Below are 24,344 nucleotides of genomic sequence, written 5' to 3' on the forward strand. Positions count from 1 at the left end.
TCAACAAATCTGGGGCCTGGAGACTGCACTAACTGTGAACAGGCAAATCGCACTTCGGTCTTCGCCTCTTGTGATCACAGAGCCGCCTACAAATAGTGTGGAGAAGCGCTAGCAGTTTAGGACCAGAGCGTCAAATTCTATCCGCCCGAAAGTGACCTTTGATCAGTCTTTAAATGCGGCTTGACCTTCGGTGGCTCCCTTCACTGCGCCGGAGCCAGCGTGGGGGCTTGCCGCTTCCCTGATAAACCTTCCTGACTTTCCGGGTAGTCTGTTTCCATTGGGTCTAGTACCGGTGGTTTCACTCTTTCAATTTGTTTGAGCTTGGCTTTCCGGATTGTATAACTCAGTTCCTTGAAATAGAGCTAGGTACTTCGTTGGAGGCTGTCAGGAGGTGCATTGGAGCGTGAGTTTCCTGTAGTCCCGTTTTCTGTTCAGTCGTAAAATTGTAGGCTAAGTCCAGCTGACAAAACTATTACATTCCTGGCCATTGAATTCCGGAGAATTTATCTCTTCTTTTTCGTTTGCAACGGAGGGAGGAATTCTTTAAGTACGTGCCCATCCTCGCGGCTTTTCTGGGAGGCATAGCATGCTTGTAGAGAAAGGTGATATTTCACTGTTTCCACAGCCAGTGAATGGTCGGGGACCGCCTACACCAAATCATGCGGTGGCACCACTTGTGACACTCCATCTAAGGTCCCTTTGTTGACGCACTTCGCTTCCTCCGTATGCAAATTAGGTACAAATTTATTGTCTTTTTAACGAAATTTCGCCATTAGCAGCCCGCCATTCTCAGAATCCCGGCATGTGAGGAGAGGGACAGCTAGGTGCGCGTAGCTGCACCGGCAAAGCATTCCAATAATTCATAGCTACTTGCACACATTATCTAGCGGACACGCCCACAATTTAGATTTGTTGGATCAAGCAAACAGCGCTCGGCAATATATAAGATATACGACCAGACAAGTTACCTCGTCAACTGTCTACTAGTTCTTAGTTTGATGAAGCTAGTGCAGTGAAAGATGCATCTGTAGCTCAGCCTATTACGGAAATCGCATCACCCTAGAGCGATACTTGCGTGCTATACCGTGGTGAGCGCTTGGGTCGGGGCTAATTGGTGATAGCTACTGCAACCCACACGACTGTTGTAGGCTGGCGAAAGTAAGCTCTATTGAAGAAGCGCGCCAATAACGGTTCTGCTTTCACAAGGTAGAAGATTTCTTTTTGCACACTTGTGTGAAAATATGTCTTATTCCGCATGTCGGGCTCCATGTTGTGGGTTCTGCCACATAGGTAGCGAGCCCTGCAGAGGGCTTGGCTGCAATTAGCTCTAGAATGGCCGTTTTGCACGCTTTCATACTCGTTCCACTTCCTTATTTAACCTGGTAAACGCTTCTCGCTTAGATTAGCACATTCGGAAAGGAAAAGCAGTGAGGTAAACCTATATATGAGAGAATTTTCACTGTCAGCAGCCGCGGTTTCTATTCTGTAGATGAAAACTTCGGGACATCCATGCTTTGTCTTTGCAGCGAGCAATTCGAGGCCATCTTTGCATCAGCGCTAAAGTGCATCTGCTATGCATAGTAAACGCTGGATGTAAAATAAGATGCTAGTAGCTTGCAGCGAAAAGGCACAATTCGGTATCCGCCTGCATGCGCGTTTGCTGATGCAGACAGTGTCTTACATACGGCCATGTTTGTGCAGGCGCATGGATGGCTTAGGTCCCCAAAAAAAACTGTAAGAAAAAAAGAGAGTACTTATTCAATTGATTTAGTCATGAATCAACGTGATGCTGATGCTCGGGATTAGGCCAACTAGTCGTAGCTGGAGATTTAGGGTGACCAAGCCACCCGAGCTCTAGAACTTAGCCCACGGGTCAAGTTGCGCAATTTAGGCTCACATTATTTGCGAAAAGACATCTGGCTTACTCAAAAATTGCTCTAGGCTATCCAAAATGAGCGTGTTTAAGTTGAAAGACACGAAACAGCACCTTGCCAGCTGTCGGCCATCTGCATGAATCAAAATGCCCCGCGTACCCTAGTTCAGTCTACACAGAAATCTGGGAATTTTATTCTTTATTGTTGGATTTTCCAGTGCAATACAAACCAGCAAGTATAAATTTCGAAGGTTTGTGAGTTTATCAAATTTAAAAGCAACAATAAACGTGAACATGGGGGCTGGGCCATTCCTGGAGGGGGATGGTCACTGTGCATAGTTCGATCCTCAGAGTCAACAGAGCTCCATTCTAGTGCCTATTTAAATCATAAATCTGTACAGTCGGTTCAATTTGTTTCAGACAGGATGTCTTTGAGGCGTAATACTTGCGTCTGCAAACAAACAGTCGGGCAATTGGTTCACGCAGGGCACTAGTCAAAGCCGCAGTGTAGGCAACCAGCTACGCCTTGCCAGCTCAAATGATTCCACAAGGCCCTCCAAAGCTCACGCTTGTGAGAAAAGGATTATATGCTTGCACTGGCCCGATGCGGGGTTTTATAGGAGACACCGCGATACGGTTGTAAATATGGATATCGCTTTTCTGGCAATGTATTGGCTGCATCTAGCGCGAACTTAGCCGATTCACGACTTAAGCAGCAAAATAGCACACTACCCCTGCCCACAATGACACTGGCCATGACTATCCCTTGGGGTGGCTGCACTCAGGTACGCTACGGTCCTCCTGTGGAAGTACCATCTGATTCCACCGAAGTGACCGCTGCATTGGCAAATGGAAGCCACGAAGACAACAGAGACACAGTGGGATTTATTGAGCGGATCCGCAGAGAGGCACAGGGGTCACGAGTGCCGTTACAGGCGATCCTTGACACTCTCTTTCCTCCTCGGGTCTGGCGCGACGAGAATAAGGTCTTCATGCAAGCAAGTGCACATCCTGAGTTTTATCTGTGAAGCAGTCTATTTGTTTCTAATCTCCTGTCAAAAGATAGCTCGCACAATGCCGCTTGTAACAAGCAACGGAACAGCCATAACTCCCTTTTTCCTCATTTGCCTGTTTGCCTGTCCCACTCTTTGACGTGTACGCTGCGAATCTCTTAACTACCAGCACGTAAGCGCTGCAGCAGCAGATCGCGTGGATGTGCTAAAGACACGTGAGGAGCTTGACGTTCAACTTCTCGAGAGACGAGCATCCGAAACAGGCGTCTGCGCTTGTCGCTATGATGCAATACTTCAGTGCTTTGGTGAGACATGCAGCTTCTACTGCCTAGTTAGGTTTTAATTGGGAGAATTAATTATATGCCAAACCCGGGTAACTGTAGGCCTGAGTGATTGGCTTAGACAGGGTGCTGCCGTGTAATGAAGCAGAATGCGGTTACAACTAGGCAAGCAAAGGAATATAAGTATTTAGCTGTTTCTACACAAGTAGCCTGAGTCATGTGGTGCAGATGAGCTCATTCGCCAGGTGGCGATTCTTTGTCCTGAGCGGGCCTTTCTTCTGATTAGGTAAGGAACTGACTACGGTCAGAGGGGCATAGTCTACCTTAGAGAGTACGATATAGCAAGGGCTTGATGTTATTCCCTTTATGTTGTTCTTCTGACGTAGAGTCAAGGATGAAATTAGAATGACAATATCGGCCCTGGAGGTTCTTTGCAAAAGCTCCATAGGCTTCTCTGTCCTCAAGCAACTTCAAAGCCATAGTGTTAGATCAACAACTAAAAGAGAGCAGGCAAGGCAACGTACATGAAGTGCACCTCTAGCATGGGCTTGCTCTGCGGATAGGGCCAGGAGACAGTACGTGGAATATGCCTAGGTGCAGCAAACCTATCCGGCCTGGTAGTGATATGTTCTGCCGCAGCTAGTTGCTCTGCAAGAAAAGAATGAAGAACTGAAAACCACTTTAGCACTTCTTAAAAATAAAATGGAGGCATCCAAGGTGTAAGTTCGAGTCACCACATGGTCAGCTCTACCGGTTCTGTGGCAATCGCTCATAGTCTTTCTGATAAACTGGACGTATACTTGCTTTGGGGGGAAAATAATTGCAAAATTAGCGCCCCTGCGAGAGTGCTATACACCAGGAGACCCAGCTAAATAGAACGTAAAAGTTACTCGTGCCCTATTTCCCTGATGGTCAATGATCACCAACGACTTCAGTAGGAATCTAACCAGCATAAGGGGAAAGTTCTTTAGACCGCCACGAAATTTAATATATGTGGATTCCGGATGCATGATCTGAGTGCTCCTGATCTGTGCGTTTGCTTGCTTTCCTTCGGCAAAGGCAGATGACGGACGAAATCAACGCTATTAAGAAACAGCACGCAAATGAGGTATGTCCGTTGACCCTGAAGGTAAATGAGCAGCAGTCATCTGCAACTTGCAGGCATTTCTAGTAGTTTGTCAGTACCATTTCTCATTTGTGCTTCCAAAGATCGAGCTGATGAGGCAGCAGATGGCCACGCTTGAAATGATCTTCATCAGCACTCACAACGCCCGCGGCAAAGTCACCACAACCAGCCAAATACCTGCGCAGGTTCCATCCTAGTACTCTAAAGGGTTGGCTGCTAGTATACCACAATGAGTAACCATCGGACTGCACTAGTCTGTGTTGGATGCTCCACCGATTTTCGGGTGAGCACAACCTTCTTGGCAAGCAAAAAGATGGAGAATCAAGCAATTTATTTCTCTGTTGACTGCGCATTGCTTTAGATGCGAAATTTCCTTCACACTACTAGATATACCTATTCAGCGGTGCAGTAGCTTTTAAAGGTTTTCCCTTCTACAAGGATTTTGCGGTGGGTTATTAGGCAGGACTGAGGAGTATGGTATATTTAGAATTTACTTAGCATGCACTGTCACAGCCTGTTCTTCAGCCATTTTGGCTTTTAGCATACTACCAGCACAAAATAGGCACACGATAAAAAGGTAGGTGTGTAGTTGGATGCGTTGTTTTGCAGAGCTGCGAAAATACAATTCAGGCACTGCACATGGATGATAGGATGGCCACATTAGGATTAGAACACGGTGCTGCCTATCTATTTTTCACTAGGAAAAATGGAGGCCGTGCTAGAAAATAAGGGTCAAAATGTTGGAAGAGAAAAATAGACGTGGAAGAGCATGGCAGGCTGCCACAGCAAGGGCTGCTGGTACATCGGGTCGTATAAATGGAAAAGTCACAAGTCCTGGCTGTGAGAGAACAGGATTTGACCAGGATGCGCATGCCCTAGAGCACATTAAATTACTAATGAGGAATAGCGTCTATCGTTGCATCAAGCTATTCACGTGTATTCGGTGTAGTAGTTTTGTCACCACTATCGGAGGTGGTCGACCGGTGGCTCTAGGGCCATCATGAGAACAACCTTAGCATAAATTCAAAGCTTAAGTATCCTGCCAGTATTCCCATAGCTGTGGCTTTTGAGCAGGCCAAGTTTACAAGGCCACGAGAAGCATGGAGGCTCTGCTTTGCGCACAAGCGGGCGCATGTACTAATGATATTTCCTGTAGGGAAATCATTGTCATGTACCAATATTGTACATCCTATTTGTCTATACCACTACACTGAGTTATGACAAGAGTTCAATTCACGATTTTTGCGTCGAAAGCATAACGTCGATGCTCTCGGCGATGTTAAGAAGTTGTTTAGCTGAATATTATAGCGTTTCCTTAGTGGATATGCCTTTTATACTTGCCTATCAAGCATAGTAATTGAAATATGATAGCATATGAAGTGAGTACCGCCGAAGCAGCTTGGAAATGTACTACCAATATCAGGACTATGAGCTGAGCAGCCCATTTAGGGTTTTTATGTAGAAGCTGGGAGAGCACTTTACCTGCGAGTTTTAGCTGAATACAAATCATGTAGCGCAAATTCACATTGAACGCAGTGGAGTACAGTAACGATTTTTTTGCATGTATCTATTGATTCATTCCAAAGAGAGTGCAAGACAGACATAAATAAGTTGCTGAGACGTTTTTCTCGCTGTGAGAAATAAGAGATGTGCGTTGCTAAGGGAGGCAAGAAGAGGTATACAAAAAAAGATTGCTTTAATTTCAAAGGGTACACGTCGATTTATTTCCTAGAGCTGGGAATGTAACTCTATACAAAGGCACCTTTCTCTAGAAAAGCATCGTGTCACTCGTTAGTTGCTTTGGTGACTCGAGGCGCTTCCCAGGGCACTAAAAACAGCGAAAGCATGGGCCAATACAGTCAGCTCTAGAGTTTACTGCGAGTGCATCAGGTGGAAAGTCAAGGAAATCAAAGGCTCATTTTGGGCTCCCAAAGAATTTTTTGGTCTATGCATTGCTGAGGGATGGAGGCCTGCCAAGTGAGCTTGCATTTTGCGTGATTGTGCTGTGGTAAGGTCGAAACCGAAGTTAGCGTGGCCTAAAATTGTACAAACCAAAAAGTCTGCAAAAGCCTCTAAGATCTATGATCTTCTAGACATTCTATGATTCTACAGATGCATCTCCGGATCACGTAGATTGAAACAAAATGTGACATCGCCGTTACAGGGCTGTCTGCCTCCTTGGACTGATTTGCTTACCGCAAGTGCATGCTTCAAATATCTAAAGGGGAAAAAAGAATTCGGTAGAGGCAGCATAGCAAAGAAATCACAAAAATACCTGTGCATCGTATCGGTATGAGGTCTCTGCGTCAGTCCGCCTGGAGCCCCAGAGCTGTTCTAATGCGTTTTAGGCCACTTTGCACATTTTCGTCCCCCGGAAACTCCTTATAAAGGGATTCATACAGAGTAAGTGCTGCATGTAGCTGTCCAGACTTGCGCAAGCAAAAAGCAGCCATTAGGCGCCACTTTCCCGCGGATGGCTGCAGCTGAGACGCCAAGGAAAAGTAGTCAAAGGCTTCTCTGTATGATGAACTTTTCACCAAGTTCACACCTATCCAGCTTGTGGAGTCCAGATCCCATGGCCTCAACCTAAGTACAAATCACTCACCCCAGCACAGGTGTAGATGTGTCGCGAACTCATGCATAACCTTTGGCGCGAAGATGCACATACAAGGCCCTGAGAATCAAAAACTAAGTCTGTATCTACAGCGGGTCCTTGTTGCTGCTTCCTCTTGGGGTAAGGTGCCTCTGCCTGAGGGGCTTGTGAAATGTCCTTTTCCAAGGGACTGCGGCAGGCTGTATCAGAGACATGGCCAGAGATATGGCACTCCCTCTGCACTGCTTCCTGTATGCAGTGAAGCAGTATGCTAGTCTTATTACAAGTGCAAAAGGTTGTGTACACCCAGCAATTCAGGATGCCGGTTGTGGGCACAAACAGTTCGATCGCATGTTCACATATTCACCCATGGGCTTCTCTATAGTGACTGTGGGCTTCCTGGGTCCTCCCAAGCATTGCACACAGCCGGCCCATACGCCTCCATACTACCGGGTCTTGGGGTCTTATTCGTGGCGAGGCCAAAAGGGCTAGAGCTTCCAGCGCTAGGGGCAGCTCGTTCTTCTGAAGGGAAGCCCAATAGCACAGGCCGCAGTTTGCTACGAGACCCTTAATACGATGCACACTAGATCCACACACGTCCAGATCGCACTATTGAATGTAATGATTAAGAATCTTCTTCACTATAACAGACAAACGTCACTTTTTTGAGCTTGCCTCTTCGTATATTGTAGCTGCATGAAACAGAGCTTCTGCGTGGTCAGGGGCCAGTTCGCGCAGTCGCCTTAGAGCATCAAGGGCCTCAGTGTTCCTGCATCACTCAGCTTGTACACACACCCCAATAATGATTGAATCAGAGGCACATAAATACGTTAGAACGAAGCAGCGGGTCCCTTTTCAAAAAGAACGCACTGTAGGGAGAATACAGCGCACTGTAAAAAGGCTCTAATGCGGGACGTTTGGAACCCTGGGCCGTTGGTAGCCCCACTGTACCTCCCGAGCTTGTGGAGTGTGACAGCCAGATTGTAGAATGCCTCTGGGCAACGGGAATCTAGCGCTGCCGCATCTTCAAACAGTTTCGCAGCGTCGTCAAGCTCTTTTCTCTGAGAGAGAGTGCACGCCTTGTTCACCAGTGCCCTAGCGCTCCCCCTGAGGGGATGCAGATAAGCAGGAGAAAGGCGCGCCTCTGAAGCACTCACCTAATAGACCAGTGGAATGTTTTGCAGAACATCACTTGTAAGTATGGTATTGCCTCACGACAAAAGGTCATCCTGGCATTTAAAGTGGCTGGAAAAACACAGTACTCATCTTCATGGATTTGTCTCCAGCTTATTCAGGATTCTCTTTACGAGTAGTCAGAGTGTCTGGGAGTTCATACAAGGGCGCTGCCCAGCTGCACTACCTGTCAGCTTCAACCGCCATCCCCGCATACGTAGCAGCTTGCTCGATGTCTCCTTCAAGAAGAAAAATGAAAGAAAGGTTGGTTGCTGAGCGCAGTGCTAGACTGGACCTCCTTGACTTGAATGCTTTGTAGGCAGCAATTGCTGGGTCCACCTGGCCCCCTCGTAGCCACCGCATTGCCCGCTCCAGCTGTACCTCCTCAGCCAGGTCGTCAAAGCCTGATGCACAATGTAGCAGCAACAGCATAGGACATCAGTTCGACTCGTTCATTGCTAGAAGCTATAGAGCAAGCTTGGCCTCCACAAGTGTGTTTATTGCTGCCATAGCAGCAGCCGCTGCCCACCGGCTCCTGAAAAGCAGAAACGTCGCTGCCAAAACGGCCTACTGTGTTAGAAATGCACCCAAACTGCCGTTTTGAACTCTAACCCAGCAGCGTGGCTCCGCTATGAAATTCTGAATTTCCAATCCCCCATTCTGATTGCTATCACCGGATACTCCCAACAGCGCCCGATACAACGGCAAGAGATAGCCTGGTGATGCAGGAGTATGCATTCGCGAGTTGCGCTGTAAAGTTTCGAAACATTCATCCAGTAGCTATAAATCCAGAGCGGTGCAACATGAGATTGGAGAGGTCAAGAAACGTCCTAGTATGCTAGCAAAGGAAATAAAGAAAGACCTTATGCTTGCGGCGTTGATATACTTGATGCAGGTGGTGTCGTTGTACCGGCTGCTGCGCGCTGCTGTTTCTGTGGCTTCCCCGCCACAAAATGCCATTGATTGGTACTATGGGCTAAAAATGCTGGTTAGAAGTGGGCCTGCATGGACTACCGCTGTAAGTTGACATGCTCACTTTGCTGTTATTGATGCAGCTGGACTGCTGCGAATTACGTTGGTCTTTTACAATATGCCGTTGCGTGCTGTATGTACGGTCCTACAAGTAATGATCGTCTACATTAGGTGCACTCACAGCCTATCGGACTAGCAACCTGTCGTTTTTGCATTGTGTGTATATAAGCAGAGCGTACCGTGCTGCTGAAGGGCAGAAGCAATGCGCTCGTATGCAGTATCCGGCTGTGCTTCCCCGCATGTGGCTAGGAGGCGCGCTGCCTTGAGAATTGTAGAGTTAGCATGTGCTTCGCTGGGATGTTCCAGGGCTTCATCAGCGTGCATGGCATTGGCGTTGGTTTCCTCAAAGGCTTCAGACAGCCGAGGCACATTGCGGGCTGCGCCGAACATGTTTATCAATATGTGCAGAGCCAGGGAGGCGCACAGGGCAGGAGCATGTAAATAGCATGATACCGTGAGGACGTAAAAATTAAAGAGAGGCATATCTGCTGTTGGTGCCACTTTCTTGTACATGGAATGCGCATGATCGCATGCAACCGTGTAAATGCACAAGCGCTCTTTGGAGTCTAGAGAGCCCGCGCCTTCGTGGCCTTTCGGGGAAGTGTAAGGTACCGTAGAAATGCATCTGTTCCTTCCTTAGCGTGAGCATCGTGATAAAGGCGTCTTGCATGCGTGCAGTTTCTCCAGTGGCAAGATAGCAAAGCAGTAGGTTCAGGCATGACGCCACAGAGCCACTATCTTGTGGGGCAAGCTACATAGGCCACAAAGCGTAAGTAAGAGGTTGCCCATTTAAAGAAAAGGCAGGGCACAGTGCTGCGGTGAGAAAGGGACGGAATTCTAGGGACATTTTCGGAGAAAGGAATTTAGCTCTAGAAGACCTAGCGCTTAGGATTCAAAGTCCAGGTGTACTGTAAACCTTAGCATGGTGCTCTTTGCAGTTACAACCAGCTGGAAGTAAACTGAAGGCTCGCCCACACTTTCATAACCCAAACATATCAGGGAGTAAGGGCCTAAGTTAGGTGGCTCATGGACACTTTGATTATTCGCGAATGAAGGGGGGCCGGAACCGACTAGAAACCCTGGATCGATAGCGCAGGGATGCATGTGCTTCACCAAAGAGCACCACAAGAGTGGAGCGTAAGATGCGAAGTGATGCACTGCGGCTTCAGACCCTGGGGTATGCGCAATACGATCCCTGAATAGGTGATATCTATCAACGAGAGGGACACCGCAGCTTTTGAGCTCCCTACCTGTATAGCCTGCTCATATTCCGTAGCAGCCTCGATGTAGCGCCCCATACAAAAGTGGCAAGTGCCCGCACTGCGAAGCAGTTGAGCCCGCAACAGCTTGTACCCCTGAACCAGCACTATACAGACGGAAGGGTGAAGCAGTTGCAATACACGGCCAGGCGTTTCAAAGCCTAGACAGCATGTGTGAATATTGATGCACAAAAGTTTGTTCCACACTGTGATGTGTGTAGATTCGAAGCTTATAGATGCGCTTAGCAGCTGTACATATATTCATGAACGCTCCGTGCATCAGCATGCCTGTATCTACACGTACAGCGATGTCGGCATGTCACTGCCTTTACGAAGGTAGGCCAAAGGCATACACCTAGTTAAATATTACTCAACGCTAGGAGGCGCAGTAAATGGAACAAGAATAGAATTAAAAGCTTTGCTTGTGGTGGGCAGGACAAAGCATGCCCGACTTATCAGCACTGCATTTTATACAATTCATACCTGCCTCCTAAATAATGAAGATAGGGCAATCAGCTGTACCTTTTTTCTTCAGGCAAAAGTAGTTTACGCAAGCGGTACTACAGGCTTACACATTGGCATGCTGAAAGTTATGCGCCGTAGAGGTGTTTGATGGGGTATTCATGCACCAGCGATCTGCACTGCGGCGAGACTCTGAGACTCACCTGTCCAACGGTAGGGAGGGGGATGTTGTCTAGAGCAGCTTTAAATGCCTTAAGGGCAGCCCTAGGTTTTTGCTGCTGCAGCAGAACCCTTCCGATGTTCGCCTTCAGCCTGCAGCGTCAGTTTTAACTCTATTTGACGAGGTGGGCGGAAGTCCTACCCCTTAGGTCCCCAGAAATACTTGCTACTGTGTGCTGCAAGACTCTGTTGACTTTCAAGTTCGTGCCCCAAACGCTAAACCGGAGCACCCAACGCTATATCCTATACCCTGACCTCTATGACCTTCGTATGAGGGTGCAGAAAGAAAAAGCGAATGTCATACTCATGTGAGATGCATGTTACATGAAGATCTCAACGAACTATTGGCAGATCAAGAAACGTGCCACGCAAACTTGAATGCCGAACCTCCCTGAGTTATTCCTTAACTGTGCACCAATGTATGCGTAGTGCTGGTATCTATTTATTACGGCTACACAAAACTGTAGAAATATCGAACAAGGGATGATGCATATTAATCACTAGCATGGTTATAGGAAACTCGACACAATTTTGTGTACATTTTGCGGGACTCCGGCAGCCGCATGTCCGCTGCGAGACGGCTGTACAGGGCGAGCGCTTCTTCGTGTTTGCCCACCTCCTAAACAACAGAGAGCAGCACAAACGACAGCGAGGTTGCACTCTGCAGAAAGAGCCGGGGGGTCAGCCACAAAGCAGACATGCATAACATTGGTGGAATCAACACATTCTCCTCACTAGTCGTTGCACTGCGACCAAAGAGGAGAACGTATTGGAACCGAAGTTTCGAAGGGGTGTGTTCGGGATTTTGTTTCCCTGTCTGTTTGCACCTTGAAGCAACGCTATGTTTGACAGAAGCCTGCATCTCTACCTGTCTGTCCATAGGCTAGTTGGACATGCACTCCTTAGATGTGCATTTTAGATGCGTCTGAAAAACGCATATTTTTTTGTGTAGGCTGCCACCTGAGGATATTTAGGGGCGTTAGTCAAACAAGACTTTGCACTTGACCATGTGCCAATACCTCCAATCTGAGGGCGAGGCTCGTCGAAGCTGCAAGTTCCAGGCTTAGGGCGTTCGCAGAAGAAGGCGACGTAGCACCGACAGCAACAGCAGCAGCAGCAGCAGCTGCTGCTGCTTCCCGCGCTGCTTGCAAGGCAGCAAGCCCCTTCTGCGCTTCTCCAATTGATTCAGACTGAAGAAACGCCTCCCAGGCATCCTTAAGGGGGGTCTCTGAGGAAGCAAAATGCGCCTCACATGGCCCATAATGCGTGCGTGCCCTCATGAGCCATGGGGGGCTGTCGGATTCACCGGCCCTTCAAGAGGGCCTATTTTCATTGTCTTGAGCCATACATAGAGCTTGTCGTGACTGGCGTCAATAGAGATAGGTAAGGCTGATTTCTGCACATTCAGCAGTAATGACAAACCCTGCTCACCCTCGGTGCAGTGTGCAGCAGCACGAGCTGTACCCGTGGCACACGACCTCGGAAGGTTTGAAAGACAAGGGCCTCCACTTGCGGACAGTTTTAGCTGTCTGCTTGCTTCTATTCCGTCTCCTGCTGGCCCTTCTACTGCCTTTTCAAGAGCCCTTCCCGAGCCCGTTGCTGTCCTTCGGGGCTGCCAAGAACAAAGAGAGCCACCGTCAGAAGGCAAGCGAGGAGGGCTCAGGAGAGGCAGCGAATGCCGCCGGATATCATCAGTCCCGTCGCTGCTCTCAGAGGCACCGACGCTTTCATGTGCCGCTGACTGGAACTGAGAGAGGGCTGGGAGCGAAGAGGACATGTTGCAAGCCAGGAACAGGTGCCAAATCGCTCCGATTTACCGCCACAGCATATGTTGGCGCGATTCAGTCACATCCGCAAGAGGCAATTCCTCTATGGGGTGTCCCAGTGGGCAATGCGTAAAACGGGTGCTTGATTTCCTGCAATAGCAGCAGAACAGGGCTTTCCCTGCCTGTGTTACTCAAAAGCGCTAATCACCGGGAGAGCGCATTACGCTCTTGGCAGCTGCTTAGGGCAGCAGGCAGCCGAGGTAAGCTCGAAAGGTGCTTCCCACCCGCCACTGTAGCTCCTCGGATTTTCTCTCGCACACGACTGGACTGTTGCGCGCAATAGGCATGAGACAACCGCCAACGGCTGGTTTGAAGCTGCCTTAATACTGCAGCAGCGCGAGCAATGGGCATCCACCAGAGAATCTGCTACTTCTACGCATTCCGATTTTTGTGTGCACACAGCAGCGCAAACGGCGAACTCTATTGCCAGTGTCCTTTAATCGAAAATATACCTCTATGCACGGCCTACAAGCCTCGTTATCGGTGCTCTGAAGCTGCAGCACTAGTGGCGACCAGAAGACTAGCAGTAGCGGAAAGGAGCAGGAGTAGAAGCAGAATCGGTGTCCAGTCGTGCGTGGCAGCGCCGGGCAGATGTCTGCCGCTGTCTGCAATAGAAATATCCTTGCACATGAGTTTACTTGCTCCTAGTTGATGTCATAGGTTTTTTTAACGTGAGTTTTCCTTTTTCTCGCAAGGAAAGTCAAATTCGCGACAGGAGCCAGACAATGGCTATTAGGGCTGCAGCCCTAATAGCCAGTCGCCAGCGGCCCTCATGGTTCGTAGATTTCTCCTGTTGTTACGTTTGCGCAGTTCATGGTCCATATGCTTCTGAGTTTGGAGTGTGGATTTGGGGGTTTAAGATCTAATGATTACCGCAAACAATGAGGAAGTCTTTGCTGGTGGGTGCACCGGATGCATCCTAAGACGAACGACCAATTGCATGAGCCTGATGCAACAGCGACAGATGCCCACGGCGACTCAGCAGCTCTAGAGAAGCTCCCTCCCACAGGGGAGGGGGGACTAAGGGGGGGATAAGAGGCCCCCTGCCAGCTACGGGTGTTTCTTCGTGCATACGCCTCTGCGGAGTGGACACCGCCAACCAGGCACTGCCTTGAGCTCTTTTGCTCCACTAACGGCCATACTTCGAGCAGCAGAGGTAGCGGACTCACAGCGGCATGCGGCGTTAGGGATGACTTGAGGCTCGCCAGGCAGGGCATCAGTTTTCGTTTGACAGCAGCCTGAGAAAGCCAGTGCGTTGTATGCGTGAACTGCTCCATAGAGGCCTGTCTCTGCAACCCGTAGAACCGCGCAGCAGCTCGGCGTCGCCATTTAAAGTGCTGCTGAGCTGCTGCAGCAACTGATCGAAGCGCTCGCCGTAAGCAGCAGCAGCACCCGCACCCTACTTGAAGCGGCCGATGGAGGCAGTGGCAGCAGCGAGGATGGCGGTCGACTCAGAGAAGGGCAATGAGGGAGAAGAAGGCGGAGAGGAGAAGGAACCCGTGGGGAAGTTGCAGATGCTGCTGGATCTAGGAGAGCGCTTCCTAGATTTAATCTGCAGCGGAACATATGACCCTTCGCGGGATGCAGAAGAGCAACTGCGGGAGCTGCAGCAGCATCAGCAGCAACAGCAGCACCAAAACGAATGCCGTCGTCGTCAGCACCAGCAGGGGCAAGACAGCAGCGGCGTGGGAGTAGAGAAGGAGTCTTACGGCGACGAAGAGGCTGGCGCTTCGGATGGCTTGGGACCTCCCGTCTCCGTGCGGCTCACAGCAGTTCCCTCCATTCTCCTATACCCCCCCAAGCCTTACCAGATGGAGGGGCTAAATTGGCTGGTGCAACTCCACAATAGGAAGCTGAACGGCCTCCTAGCCGATGAAATGGGCTTGGGCAAGACTTACCAGACTATTGCACTTCTCGCCTTCCTCAAGGAAGCTCGCGGCTGCGAAGGACCACATCTTATTCTTGCTCCTAAAAGCACCATTGGTCTGTGGAAAGGCGGAAGGGGGGGGAAGGGCGGGAGGGAGGGCGGGAGGGAGGGCAGGAGGTCAGGAGGATGAGGTGTTTTTTGTGAATCATGCATCATAGTCGTCGTCGTGATCACCGAAGAGAGGCACTTTGCACTTCTCTCGCTGGCCGTCTCCCTGCCTCTTGCGTTGCCGCCCCTCCCTTCTTGCAGCTGCAGTAGGAGGTTTTCTGTCTTCCCCCGTGTGCTGATAAGCCTTTCCTGGCTGCTGTGCATCTTTGTTCGGGGGGATTCTTTTTCAATGCGCTTTCTTGCGCTGCTGCTGTACGTGCGCAGGAAACTGGATGGCAGAGCTGCGCCGCTTCTGTCCTTCTTTGGGGGCAGTGAAGGTGCTAGGGGAGAAGGAGATGAGGAGACGGCTTCTCCAGCACATTCTGGCCGTGTGCAGACTCTCCAAGCAGCAGCAGCAGCAGAAAAAAAAGCAGCCTTGGCGCTCAGCAGCGGCAGCGGCGCGTAGCCGGACTCAAAGCCCCCTGCTGGAGAGGGAGAGCAGCAGCAGCGTCAGCAAGCAGCCGCAGGATGAAGAGGAAGCTGCGGACGAAGAGAGTCAGCAGCTGGAGTATTTGGACGCAGATCTGCAGCAGCAGCAGCAACAACAGCAACAACAGCGAACCGAGGAGGAGGAGCCGCTGCCAGAGAAAGTGGAAGTGGTGGTCGCTTCTTATGAGATGCTCATTGCAGAGAAGCACCAATTCAGCCGAGTACACTGGGAGTATATTATAATTGATGAGGCACACAGAATAAAAAACGAAGCAGGCAAGATCCGTGGCTGTAGCTGTACTGAACGTGCATGTTGCTGCTGCATACACACAGGGTGTTGCTGGTGTCTGTACAGTTGGTGCTGCGCCCTGCAATTGCCAAGACAAGCAGCGCTGCTTCTGCTGCCTCCTCAGGAAAGTTGGCCACTACGGTTCGTCAGTTTGAATCGAACTACAGGCTCCTGCTCACAGGAACGCCTCTGCAGGTACTCGGCAGGCAATCGAGCTTGCAGAGAATCCTTAGGAGAGGCGGCAGAAGGCTGGTGTGCCGCAACAAGGAGGGCATGCGCTGCGTCAGCGGCGGATCTGCGCGTAGAGGCTGGCGGTGTGTCTGCGTTTGAATGCTGCGCAGAACAACTTGAAGGAGTTATGGGCTCTGCTGCACTTTCTGCTGCCCCAGCTCTTCGACAGCGGGGACGACTTTCTCTCGCTGTTTGACTTGAGCGCGGCAACAGACGCAGAGGGAACAGCTCTGAGTCAGGAGCAGCTGGAGGAGCGAAATCTGAAGATTGTAGCTCGATTGCACAGGATCCTGAGGCCTTTTATGTTGCGGTCAGAGGCTGTCTCTCTCTCTCTCTCGCTGCGCTGCTGCTTCTTCCCCCGCAGTTGCTGCTGCTGTCCTTTATGCTCTCGGCGCTTGTGTGGCTGCCAGAAATGGCGGCAGGAAAAGGCTTTTGGCAAGGTAGGGGGAGGGGGAAGGGAGAGAGGCTAAAAGCCTCGGGAGTGTCGCGGTGATTGTGCTGCAGGAGGGTCAAGAAGGACGTTCTGCACGAGATGCCTCCCAAGAAAGAACTGATTTGCTTCGTTCCTCTTTCAGGTTAGGAGGATGCGGCGCATGTGGCCGCTAGCAGTTGCTAGGGGGCAGGGGGGAGCATCAGACGGCCTCAGGTTTGGTGCGCGGGAGGTGTCACGACGAAGATGGCGAAAGGGAGGTTGAGATGGTCGTCACTGTTGCAGGGAGTGGCGCCTCTTCCCCCCCTCTCCCCCCTGAGCGAAGCGTGTTGCGTCGAGAACGCCGCCTCGGAGGACAGGAGGGGAGGGTGTGTGCATATGCTCTTTAGATCTATGGAGAGGGGTATTATTGAGGACGATCTCGTAGTGTTTGCAGGGGGAGCTCCTGCCGCGTTCTTCTGCGGAACTGCTCCGCACCACGCTGTTGCCTCCTGCGATGTCGCTGCCCCCTCCTGCAGACATGCAGCGCAGCCTGTACCGTGATTTACTGACGAAGAATGTCGGTGCTCTCCAGGGAGGGGAAGGCGCTGGCAGAGCGCAGCTGAGGAACCTCGCTGTGCAGCTGAGAAAGGCCTGCAACCACCCCTACCTTTTCGACGGTGTGTGCCTTTCTTTTTCGGCGGATTCTCTGCCTGTGGTTTTGGATCTGCGTTCTGCTCCTCCCCCCTCCCCTGCGTCGTCGCTGTGCACTTTCCCTCCCGAGCCTCCTCGGAGCTAGGCTCAGCCAGGCACCTTCAGAGTTTCGCCTGCATGCGCTGCTGTCTGCCCTACTAGGGTATGAGTCTCCGGGAGAAGACCCCTTCGGAGAGCACGTGATTCTGAACTCGGGGAAGCTCCGCTTCTGCGACCGTCTGCTGCGTCGGCTCATTGCGGGAGGTAGCCGGTGCTTGCTCTTCTCCCAAATGACGCGCATGCTCGACATTCTCGAGGACTACTGCCGCATCCGGGGATTCGCGTATTGCCGCTTGGACGGAACGACGTCTACAGAGGATCGCGAGAAGCAAATCGACGCTTTCAACAGGCCCGGATCCAACATTCCCCTCTTCCTACTCTCCACCAGGGCAGGCGGACTGGGTACCAACCTCACAGCTGCTGATACAGTCATTCTGTACGACTCGGACTGGAATCCACAGGCAGATCTCCAAGCGATGGACAGGGCACATCGCATTGGTGAGGCCTTAAATCTGCCTGCCTCCGCTCTGCAGCTTTTCGCCCCCACAGCCTCCTTCTCCCAGGCTCGACTGACTCTCGCGCTGCTCGCAGCTTTTCTCCTCTGCCTGCCCCACCCGCCTTTCGTCGCTACCCTGACTCCCCTTTTCTGTTTGCCTGCTGCGCATCCACATGCCCTTGGCCAGTACTTCCAGCGAGGGCTGCACCAGGCGAACTTCTCGCTGCTGGCACTGCTTCTGTCCAAGTGTGTATGTGTATGTCTATGTGCGTGTACGTGGTTCCATGTATATATCTATGCATATATGTGTGTGTATGTGTCTATGTATAGGTGTACATGTATCTATGTATTGGTGTATATGTGCCTATGTACAGGTGTATGTGTATCTATGTATTGGTGTATATGTGTATCTATGTATTGGTGTACATGTGTCTATGTATTGGTGTGTATGTGTATCTATGTATTCGTGTACATGTGTCTATGTATTGGTGTACATGTGTCTATGTATTGGTGTACATGTATGTGTATATATGTGCATGTAGGCATAGGCATGTGTGTATAATTGGACACATATATACACATATGTGTGTAGGTGTATGTATGTGCATACGTATATATATATATATATATGAATTCTCAGGGCAGCAACGTGCAGTGAACGTCTACCGGCTGGTGCATGAGCACACTGTGGAAGAGAAGGTTCTAGAAAGGGCCTCTCTAAAGCTTCAGCTAGGTGAGGAATGGCGATGTCCACACACACGAACTCCTAGCCGTTAGAGATGAACGGCTCGGAATCACATGCATGCAAGGAGGGCAGGCAGAAAGGGTTTGCAGAGACAGCGTCTGGATGGAGCCGGTGCAGAAGGAAGATGCTCTGACAGAGATCTCCCGACGGTTCGACAGGCAGACTGTCATAAACAAAGGGCCATATGCAGAGGACTGCTAATTTGCACGGGCTCGGAGAGACTGCAAGTCAAGAAACGCGTAGGCAGTAGCTTTGTGCGTCCACGTTTCTCGGCTGATGCTCCACGCCTGTGTGTGTTTCTCTGAATAATGGCCTCCCCACACAGATACCGCCGTTATTCAGCAGGGCCGCTTGCACGAGGCTAATCAGCGGCAGCAGCAGCTCTCTCAGAAAGCACTTCTTTCGATGGTGCAGTTCGGAGCTGAGCACATCTTCAAGCCGTCGGGGAAGACTGACCTCACTGAAGAGGAACTGGATGCTATCCTCGCCAGGTAACCTGGTGTGCATGCAGAGGGGCTGGTAGATGCAGCGCACCTGTAGCAGCGGCAGGGGTATGTAGGAGATGCATGGAGCTTCGCAGCTGGCGACTAGTGGTATGTGCAGAAGGCGAGAGACACCTAGCGGTCCAGGTGTTACGGTGTTTTTGGGGGGGCAAAGGTCTCTATTTGTGTCCCTCTGGGAGGTGCTTTTTACCACTCTTGCTTCTAGGCTTCTCGGTTTGTGGTCTAAAGCTTATTTTCTTTTTCATCAGACAGCAGCGGGGAGGTGGGAGAGAGCACCCAGACTTAAACACAAAAGATGTTTCTCGGGTGTATGTTTACATGTATATGTATATATGTATGCATATATATATACATATACACATACATATATACATATATATATATATATATGGTTTGTAGGGGACAGGAGAGGACCGAGCAGATGCAGGCCATGCTGCAGCAGCAGGTGCGCCGGTCACTGTTGGACTTTAGCAGCACCAGCAGCAGCAGCAGCAGCAGCAGCAGCAACTTGTACGAGGCAGACGACTTGTGCTACCCGGAGGACAGAAAGGCAGCAGATAGGGATGCATGGGCGTCTCTTGCAAAAGAGCAACTCGCTGCATCCACTGAGAAAGACAGCCGACGCCGTCTGAGGACGACATACAAGGATGGGGGAGACTTGATGACTGCACCGCAGCAGCAGCAGCAGCAGCAGCAGCAGCAGCAGCAGTGCAAAGACTGGCGTCGACCTGCACACATTCCCAGAGTTCCTAAGCTTCCGAATATGCAGGTAAACAGTATACCTTGCTCAGGAGGACCTCTCGCGAGACTCCCCTCCGCATCTACCTTGTGTTGAGTTGTGGCGTCTCCTTGTGACGACTGCCCGCAACGCTCTCCTCTCATTGGTTTCTTCCTCTGTCGCTCTGCGTGGCCTCGTCTGCCTCGGCTCCCTCACCCTCTGCTCTGCGCTTCTTCTGAAGACTATGCTACTCGCGTGCATGCAAGCTCTCCGTCTGTCTCTCTCTGTCGCTGTCTCTCTTTGCCATGCCCTTCACCTCTGTGCCGCCCGTCGCGTATTCGGCGGAGCCGCTGCATCTCCCTGCGTGTGTGCTACCGTGCTGCGTATGTGTTATGATGATGATGCACGCTGAGCGTCGGAGGAAGCTGCCTCGCCTTGTGTGGTGCTCGAGAGCGCCAACGGAGAACCCAAAGCAACACTGCCTGTGCTGCATGCCGTCTTCAGGAGTGGCAGTTTTACCGCAGAGAGCGTCTCGAGGAGCTGCATGCGCTAGACTGGCAGTGGAGGCGTTCTCAGGGGCAGAGCAGAGAACCTACCGAGGCAGAACGCGAGGAGAAGCGAAGGCTTCTAGCTGAGGGGTTCAGAGATTGGGGGAGAAGAGACCTCATTGCCTTTGTTCGGTGCGCAAGCATAAGGGGGGTCACCTTGCCGCCTGTAGGCTTCCCTACCCCAACGCCGTCTGCCGTTCGTGCTCTCTGTCCAAGTAGTCGGCTCGCTGAGCGTTTTTTTCTTGACTCCTTCTTGCCCTTGCCACGGAGTAGTTCTCTCGCCTCCATTCTTCGACGCGCAGTTCCTTTGTTTGCACTTGATCTTTCGCTCTCTGGACGTGAGCGTACAACCTGCGTCACCACTTGCACCCTCTGGGGTGTTGCAGGGGGAACGAGATGTATGGTCGCTACGATCTGGCACGCATAGCGACAGAAGTGGAAGGCAAAACGGAGGAGGAAGTCCGTCGCTACGCAAGCGTCTTTTGGGAACGTCTGGGAGAGCTCAGCGATTGGCAGAAGCTTCTCAAGCGGATAGAAGACGGAGAAGCCGTTATCCAGAGGAGGAGGGAGCTTGAACAGGTATTTAAGGAGGCAGGAGGCAGCTCGCACCAAGTTCTTTCTTCATATAGACTTCCTCTATTTGCGCGTCCTCTAGTCTGCGTTTCCTTCGAAAAAAACGCTTATTTCGATGTCTGGAACGTTGTCTAGCTCCTTTTCTCCTCGCCTTCGCGGAGGGGCCGCCCTTATGGTGAACACGCAATCGCGAGAAAAAACCGCCGCTTTTTCCGCTTTCTTCTGCTGAACGTTTCTTTTCTTCCTTTCTTGGTGACATCTCTGTGCTCCTTCTTCCTGTCGCCTCCCCAAAAGCATGTGCACCTTCGTTTGTTTTGCTGCGTCGTTGCCTGCGTGAACGTTTCTGTTGCTGCTGATGCTTCGGCGGCTGCCCAGGAGTGCGCGTGCTGTGCATGCGCAGGTCATAGTAAGGCGGCAGCAGCAGAGCGACTTCCCTTGGCGCCGTCTGCCAATAAATTTCTCTGCAGCGACAAAGGGCAAGTCCTTCTTCACCGAAGAGGAGGACACCTTCATCCTCAACCTCACCACGCTCCTTGGTAGGCTCCACCCGACTCCTGCAGCTGCTTGCCTTATGGGCTGCATGCTGCTGCGCATGCCCTTTCCGCTGTGGCTGCTCACCGCGTGCGCGTTTATCCGAGAGTTTCGCGGTGCTGCTGCTGTATCTACTACTGCTGCTGCTGCATCCACTACTACTGCTGCTGCTTCTGCGTCTACTACTGCTGCTGCTGCTGCTGCTGCTGCATCTACTGCTGCACGGCTCTATCCTGTGGAGCCTACTGCCACTCCTGTGCTTTTGATGGCCTTGTGCTGTTTGCTGTGCTTGTGCTGTTTGCTGTGCTTTCCGCGTCGTGTAACGTAAGGATACGGAAATTGGGAGAAACTGCGCAGCCAGGTGGGTGCATATTCGCAGTTTGGCATCCTGGAGGGCAAGGAAGAACGAGCCGTCCAAGGCTTCTCTTGTTTGTTAATGTGCTTCCCCCATGAGGCCCAGCTGCCCGCTGTTTGGTGCGCTGCAGATTCTACGAGACGGCACCTGGCGATTTGACTGGTTCTTTCGTTCGAGAGCCGCGGCAGACTTGGGGAGAAGGGCTGAGTCCATCATCAGGCAGCTCAAGAAAGAAGAGGTGCTGCTCTCGCTCGTTCACCTACATACTCCTCGTCTTTCCTATCCTGCTACTGGCCCGCACTGTTGTTGTCGCTGCTGCTGGCGGGCGGCTTCCCAGTACTCTGTCTCCTGCTGCCACTGCTACCGACCAACACTGCTAAATGCTCCTCGCAGATCGGCTGCCGCTGCTCTGTGTCGGGTGCTGATTTTTGCGTTCTCGCACGGCGGGAGCTGCTTTTCCTCCGTGGCTTCCAGTTGAAGTCAGCGGAGTTACTGCAGGAAGGACATGCTGAAGCCACTGCAGCTTGTGTTGTCACATGCAGCGCAGACTGCAGACTTTCCACTTGTCTGCGGTGTGTCAAGGGCTGCGGGTTTACGAGTCTTGCTTGCTCTTGTGCAGGGTGAACGCTTCTCCAGAGGCCGTCGCCGCTTGGACATGCCAGCAACAAAACAGCCGTCCCCTGCAGCTCCAGCGACGACTTCGCCTTCGGCAGCAGACGGCTCGTGTAGCGGGGGCAGCGCTCTCAACGGCTTAGCCACACCCGCGTGTCCAACAGTTGTCGCTTCAGCTGCCGCTGTTGGAACCGCACCAGCAGCTCTGGAGGACTCCCTAAGCGACCCTGGGCAGTTTCACTCTCTGCCCTCAGCGGATGATCTGGAAGCGAAGCGGCGACGGTTGCTGGTGTCTGGACCTTAGGTGCAGCAGCAGCAGCTGCTGCTGCAGTACAAGCGCGTACAGCTGTTGCTACTGCTACACCGCCCTCCCCTCTGCTGACGGCTGCGTAGGCAACTGCTAGGCTGTTTCCGGCTGTCGCCTCCTAGCGTAACTGCGACACCTTAGAACTGCAGTTCTTTGAGTGCACCATCTGGCCCTAGCGCGGCCAGTGCTCTTTCGTTTTATCCCTTTAGCTAAAGGTGGCAAATGCCAAACCAAGTAACCGCATGTTGTGCTGGTGGTAGTGGTGTTTCGCTGGTGCACTAAGCCAAAAAAGGGAATAAAGCCTTAATGGGGTTTGCTACATAGAGAAGAAATAGCGCGCTACAAAGCTCTGGAGCCTCCCATCAGCTCTATGGTGGAGGTTTCTCCAGCAATGTGGGGGAGGATTGGTGCCGCGAGCCACTGGCGTCTGCAAGAGGCTATATCGGCTCGCCTCTTCTGCCAGTGCATTCTTATGCGCTCGTTGGCCTATGTCGGTGCTGCAATGGGTAGGAGCTCCCCGGCAACGTGTGTCAGCCATAGGCGAACATGCACTGTTGCCGTTGGTCATCAACGTTCCTCGCGACGTAACCTTCTACACAATCGCACAGAATCTTCCCGTTGCGCTCTGAGCAGAAGCCGGGGCGGCAGTCCTGGGGTCCACAGACTGGCTGCGCTGAGTTGCTGGGAGCTGCAGTGTCTGGAAGTACGACGACCACGCACGCCTTCTTTTCTAGGCTGTAAGTGCCCTCGATGCATTTGCAGTAAGACCCTTTGGGGCTGTCCACGCACTTCATGTTGGAGGGGCAGCTCCCTTGCTTGTCACTGCAGGTGCATGCCCCAAAGGAGTACGCGTTCGAAATGCCACTGCAGTTGTCGGAGCAAACCCGTCCGTCCGCGTCGCTCGGCACACAGCATAAGTCGCTGGAACAGTAAACGTTGCGCTGCACGTCGTCTGCCAGGAGCGCCCACCCGCAGCTCTCATTCAAGCCGTGAAGAATACAGGGCTTAAGGGAGTGCGGCAAATCCTCGAAGGCCACAGCGGTCTCTGCTGCCGCAACTGCGGAATACGTGGGATCCGCCTTGCATTCCCCCGCAGAGCTTTTGACATACCCGTCGTCGCACTCGCAGTAGGGGCCTTGCACGGAGTCCAAGCAGGTCGAGTTCACTGGGCAGTTGTTGCCGTAGAACTTGCAGTTGCACTTGCCCCCTCCGAAGGCAGTTTTGTCATCGTCCATGCTCTGCTTGCTGCATTCGTAGCGCACGGGGACGCCGAACTTCAGGGCACAGCGGGGGTAGTCCTCCGGACAGAAGAGTCCGTCTGGATGCAAGAGATCATCCGGAGTCTCCCCACATAGTCCTCCCGGTGTACTTAGGTAGCAAGGCCTCATATTCGGGTGGGTATTCTCAATGTCAAAAATGCTGTCCTGGACGCTTTTCTGCAGCAGTGCGCTGGCGGGTGAGGGAGCGGCGGGCAGAGTCACCTCGGGAGCACTGGGCTGGCTTTCGGGGGACAAATACATGGGGGAAGAGAACGCCCCTGTGGGTACGGCTGCAAACAGCGCAAATCCCAGCATGGCGAGGGGCCCTCCGCTGTGGTCGCTTGCGGGCAGAGGACGCATGGCGAAGCCGGTGTGCCCTTACAGACACCAGCAGACGTTCCCCTTCCAGCGAACGGAGGCAGGACACCACTGCATGCAAGCCGCCACTGTTTCTCAAGGGTACCAGCAGCAAAAGTTGTTGAGGCCAGAGGTACAGGGGGGCTGAGGGAAAGAGGGCTCTCTCCCCAGCTCCTCCACCACGTGATTCTGAGATATGAGCACACTGAAGTCTAAAATGAGACCGGAGAGGCCGCGGGAGAGCCAGGAAGTAGTGCTATCTCGACTTGTGGCTAGTTCTCAGGGAGCGCGGGGGGGA

At 51.9% G+C, this 24,344-nt stretch overlaps 5 protein-coding genes across 5 annotated transcripts; 3 read left to right on the forward strand and 2 right to left on the reverse strand.

Annotated features, from left to right (window-relative positions):
- The first annotated feature begins 2,411 nt into the window (after window positions 1-2,411).
- Window positions 2,412-3,695, forward strand: LOC34619315 (33 kDa inner dynein arm light chain, axonemal). Its single transcript, XM_026337863.1, has 5 exons — window positions 2,412-2,444; window positions 2,659-2,871; window positions 3,056-3,191; window positions 3,396-3,453; window positions 3,554-3,695. Exons 1-5 carry the CDS (start codon window positions 2,412-2,414, stop codon window positions 3,693-3,695), a joined length of 582 nt encoding a protein of 193 aa, XP_026193648.1.
- Window positions 3,696-6,599: 2,904 nt separating this feature from the next.
- Window positions 6,600-12,311, reverse strand: LOC34619316. Its single transcript, XM_026337865.1, has 9 exons — window positions 12,051-12,311; window positions 11,571-11,650; window positions 11,016-11,124; window positions 10,342-10,446; window positions 9,704-9,842; window positions 9,271-9,672; window positions 8,247-8,463; window positions 7,838-7,993; window positions 6,600-6,879 (listed from the first exon to the last, which is right to left on the reverse strand). The coding sequence occupies exons 1-9, from the start codon at window positions 12,309-12,311 to the stop codon at window positions 6,600-6,602; spliced, it is 1,749 nt and encodes a 582-aa protein (XP_026193650.1).
- A 2,060-nt stretch (window positions 12,312-14,371) lies between these two features.
- On the forward strand, window positions 14,372-19,559 carry LOC113147400 (chromodomain-helicase-DNA-binding protein 1-like). The gene is made up of 7 exons (XM_026337866.1): window positions 14,372-14,476; window positions 14,651-14,840; window positions 15,157-15,703; window positions 15,748-15,855; window positions 16,100-16,157; window positions 19,253-19,296; window positions 19,466-19,559. Exons 1-7 carry the CDS (start codon window positions 14,372-14,374, stop codon window positions 19,557-19,559), a joined length of 1,146 nt encoding a protein of 381 aa, XP_026193651.1.
- An 889-nt stretch (window positions 19,560-20,448) lies between these two features.
- LOC34624297 lies at window positions 20,449-22,516 on the forward strand. Its single transcript, XM_026337867.1, is given in 5 exon segments — window positions 20,449-20,631; window positions 21,026-21,366; window positions 21,481-21,568; window positions 22,035-22,344; window positions 22,398-22,516. Coding segments are annotated over 5 exon segments (1,041 nt in total).
- A 7-nt stretch (window positions 22,517-22,523) lies between these two features.
- LOC34624296 lies at window positions 22,524-24,049 on the reverse strand. The gene is made up of 2 exons (XM_022737383.2): window positions 23,020-24,049; window positions 22,524-22,708 (listed from the first exon to the last, which is right to left on the reverse strand). Exons 1-2 carry the CDS (start codon window positions 24,047-24,049, stop codon window positions 22,524-22,526), a joined length of 1,215 nt encoding a protein of 404 aa, XP_022592035.2.
- Window positions 24,050-24,344: the final 295 nt, after the last annotated feature.

Source organism: Cyclospora cayetanensis, unplaced genomic scaffold, assembly GCF_002999335.1.
Source record: "Cyclospora cayetanensis isolate NF1_C8 unplaced genomic scaffold, CcayRef3 CcayRef3_contig_209, whole genome shotgun sequence".
NCBI classification, from domain to species: domain Eukaryota; phylum Apicomplexa; class Conoidasida; order Eucoccidiorida; family Eimeriidae; genus Cyclospora; species Cyclospora cayetanensis.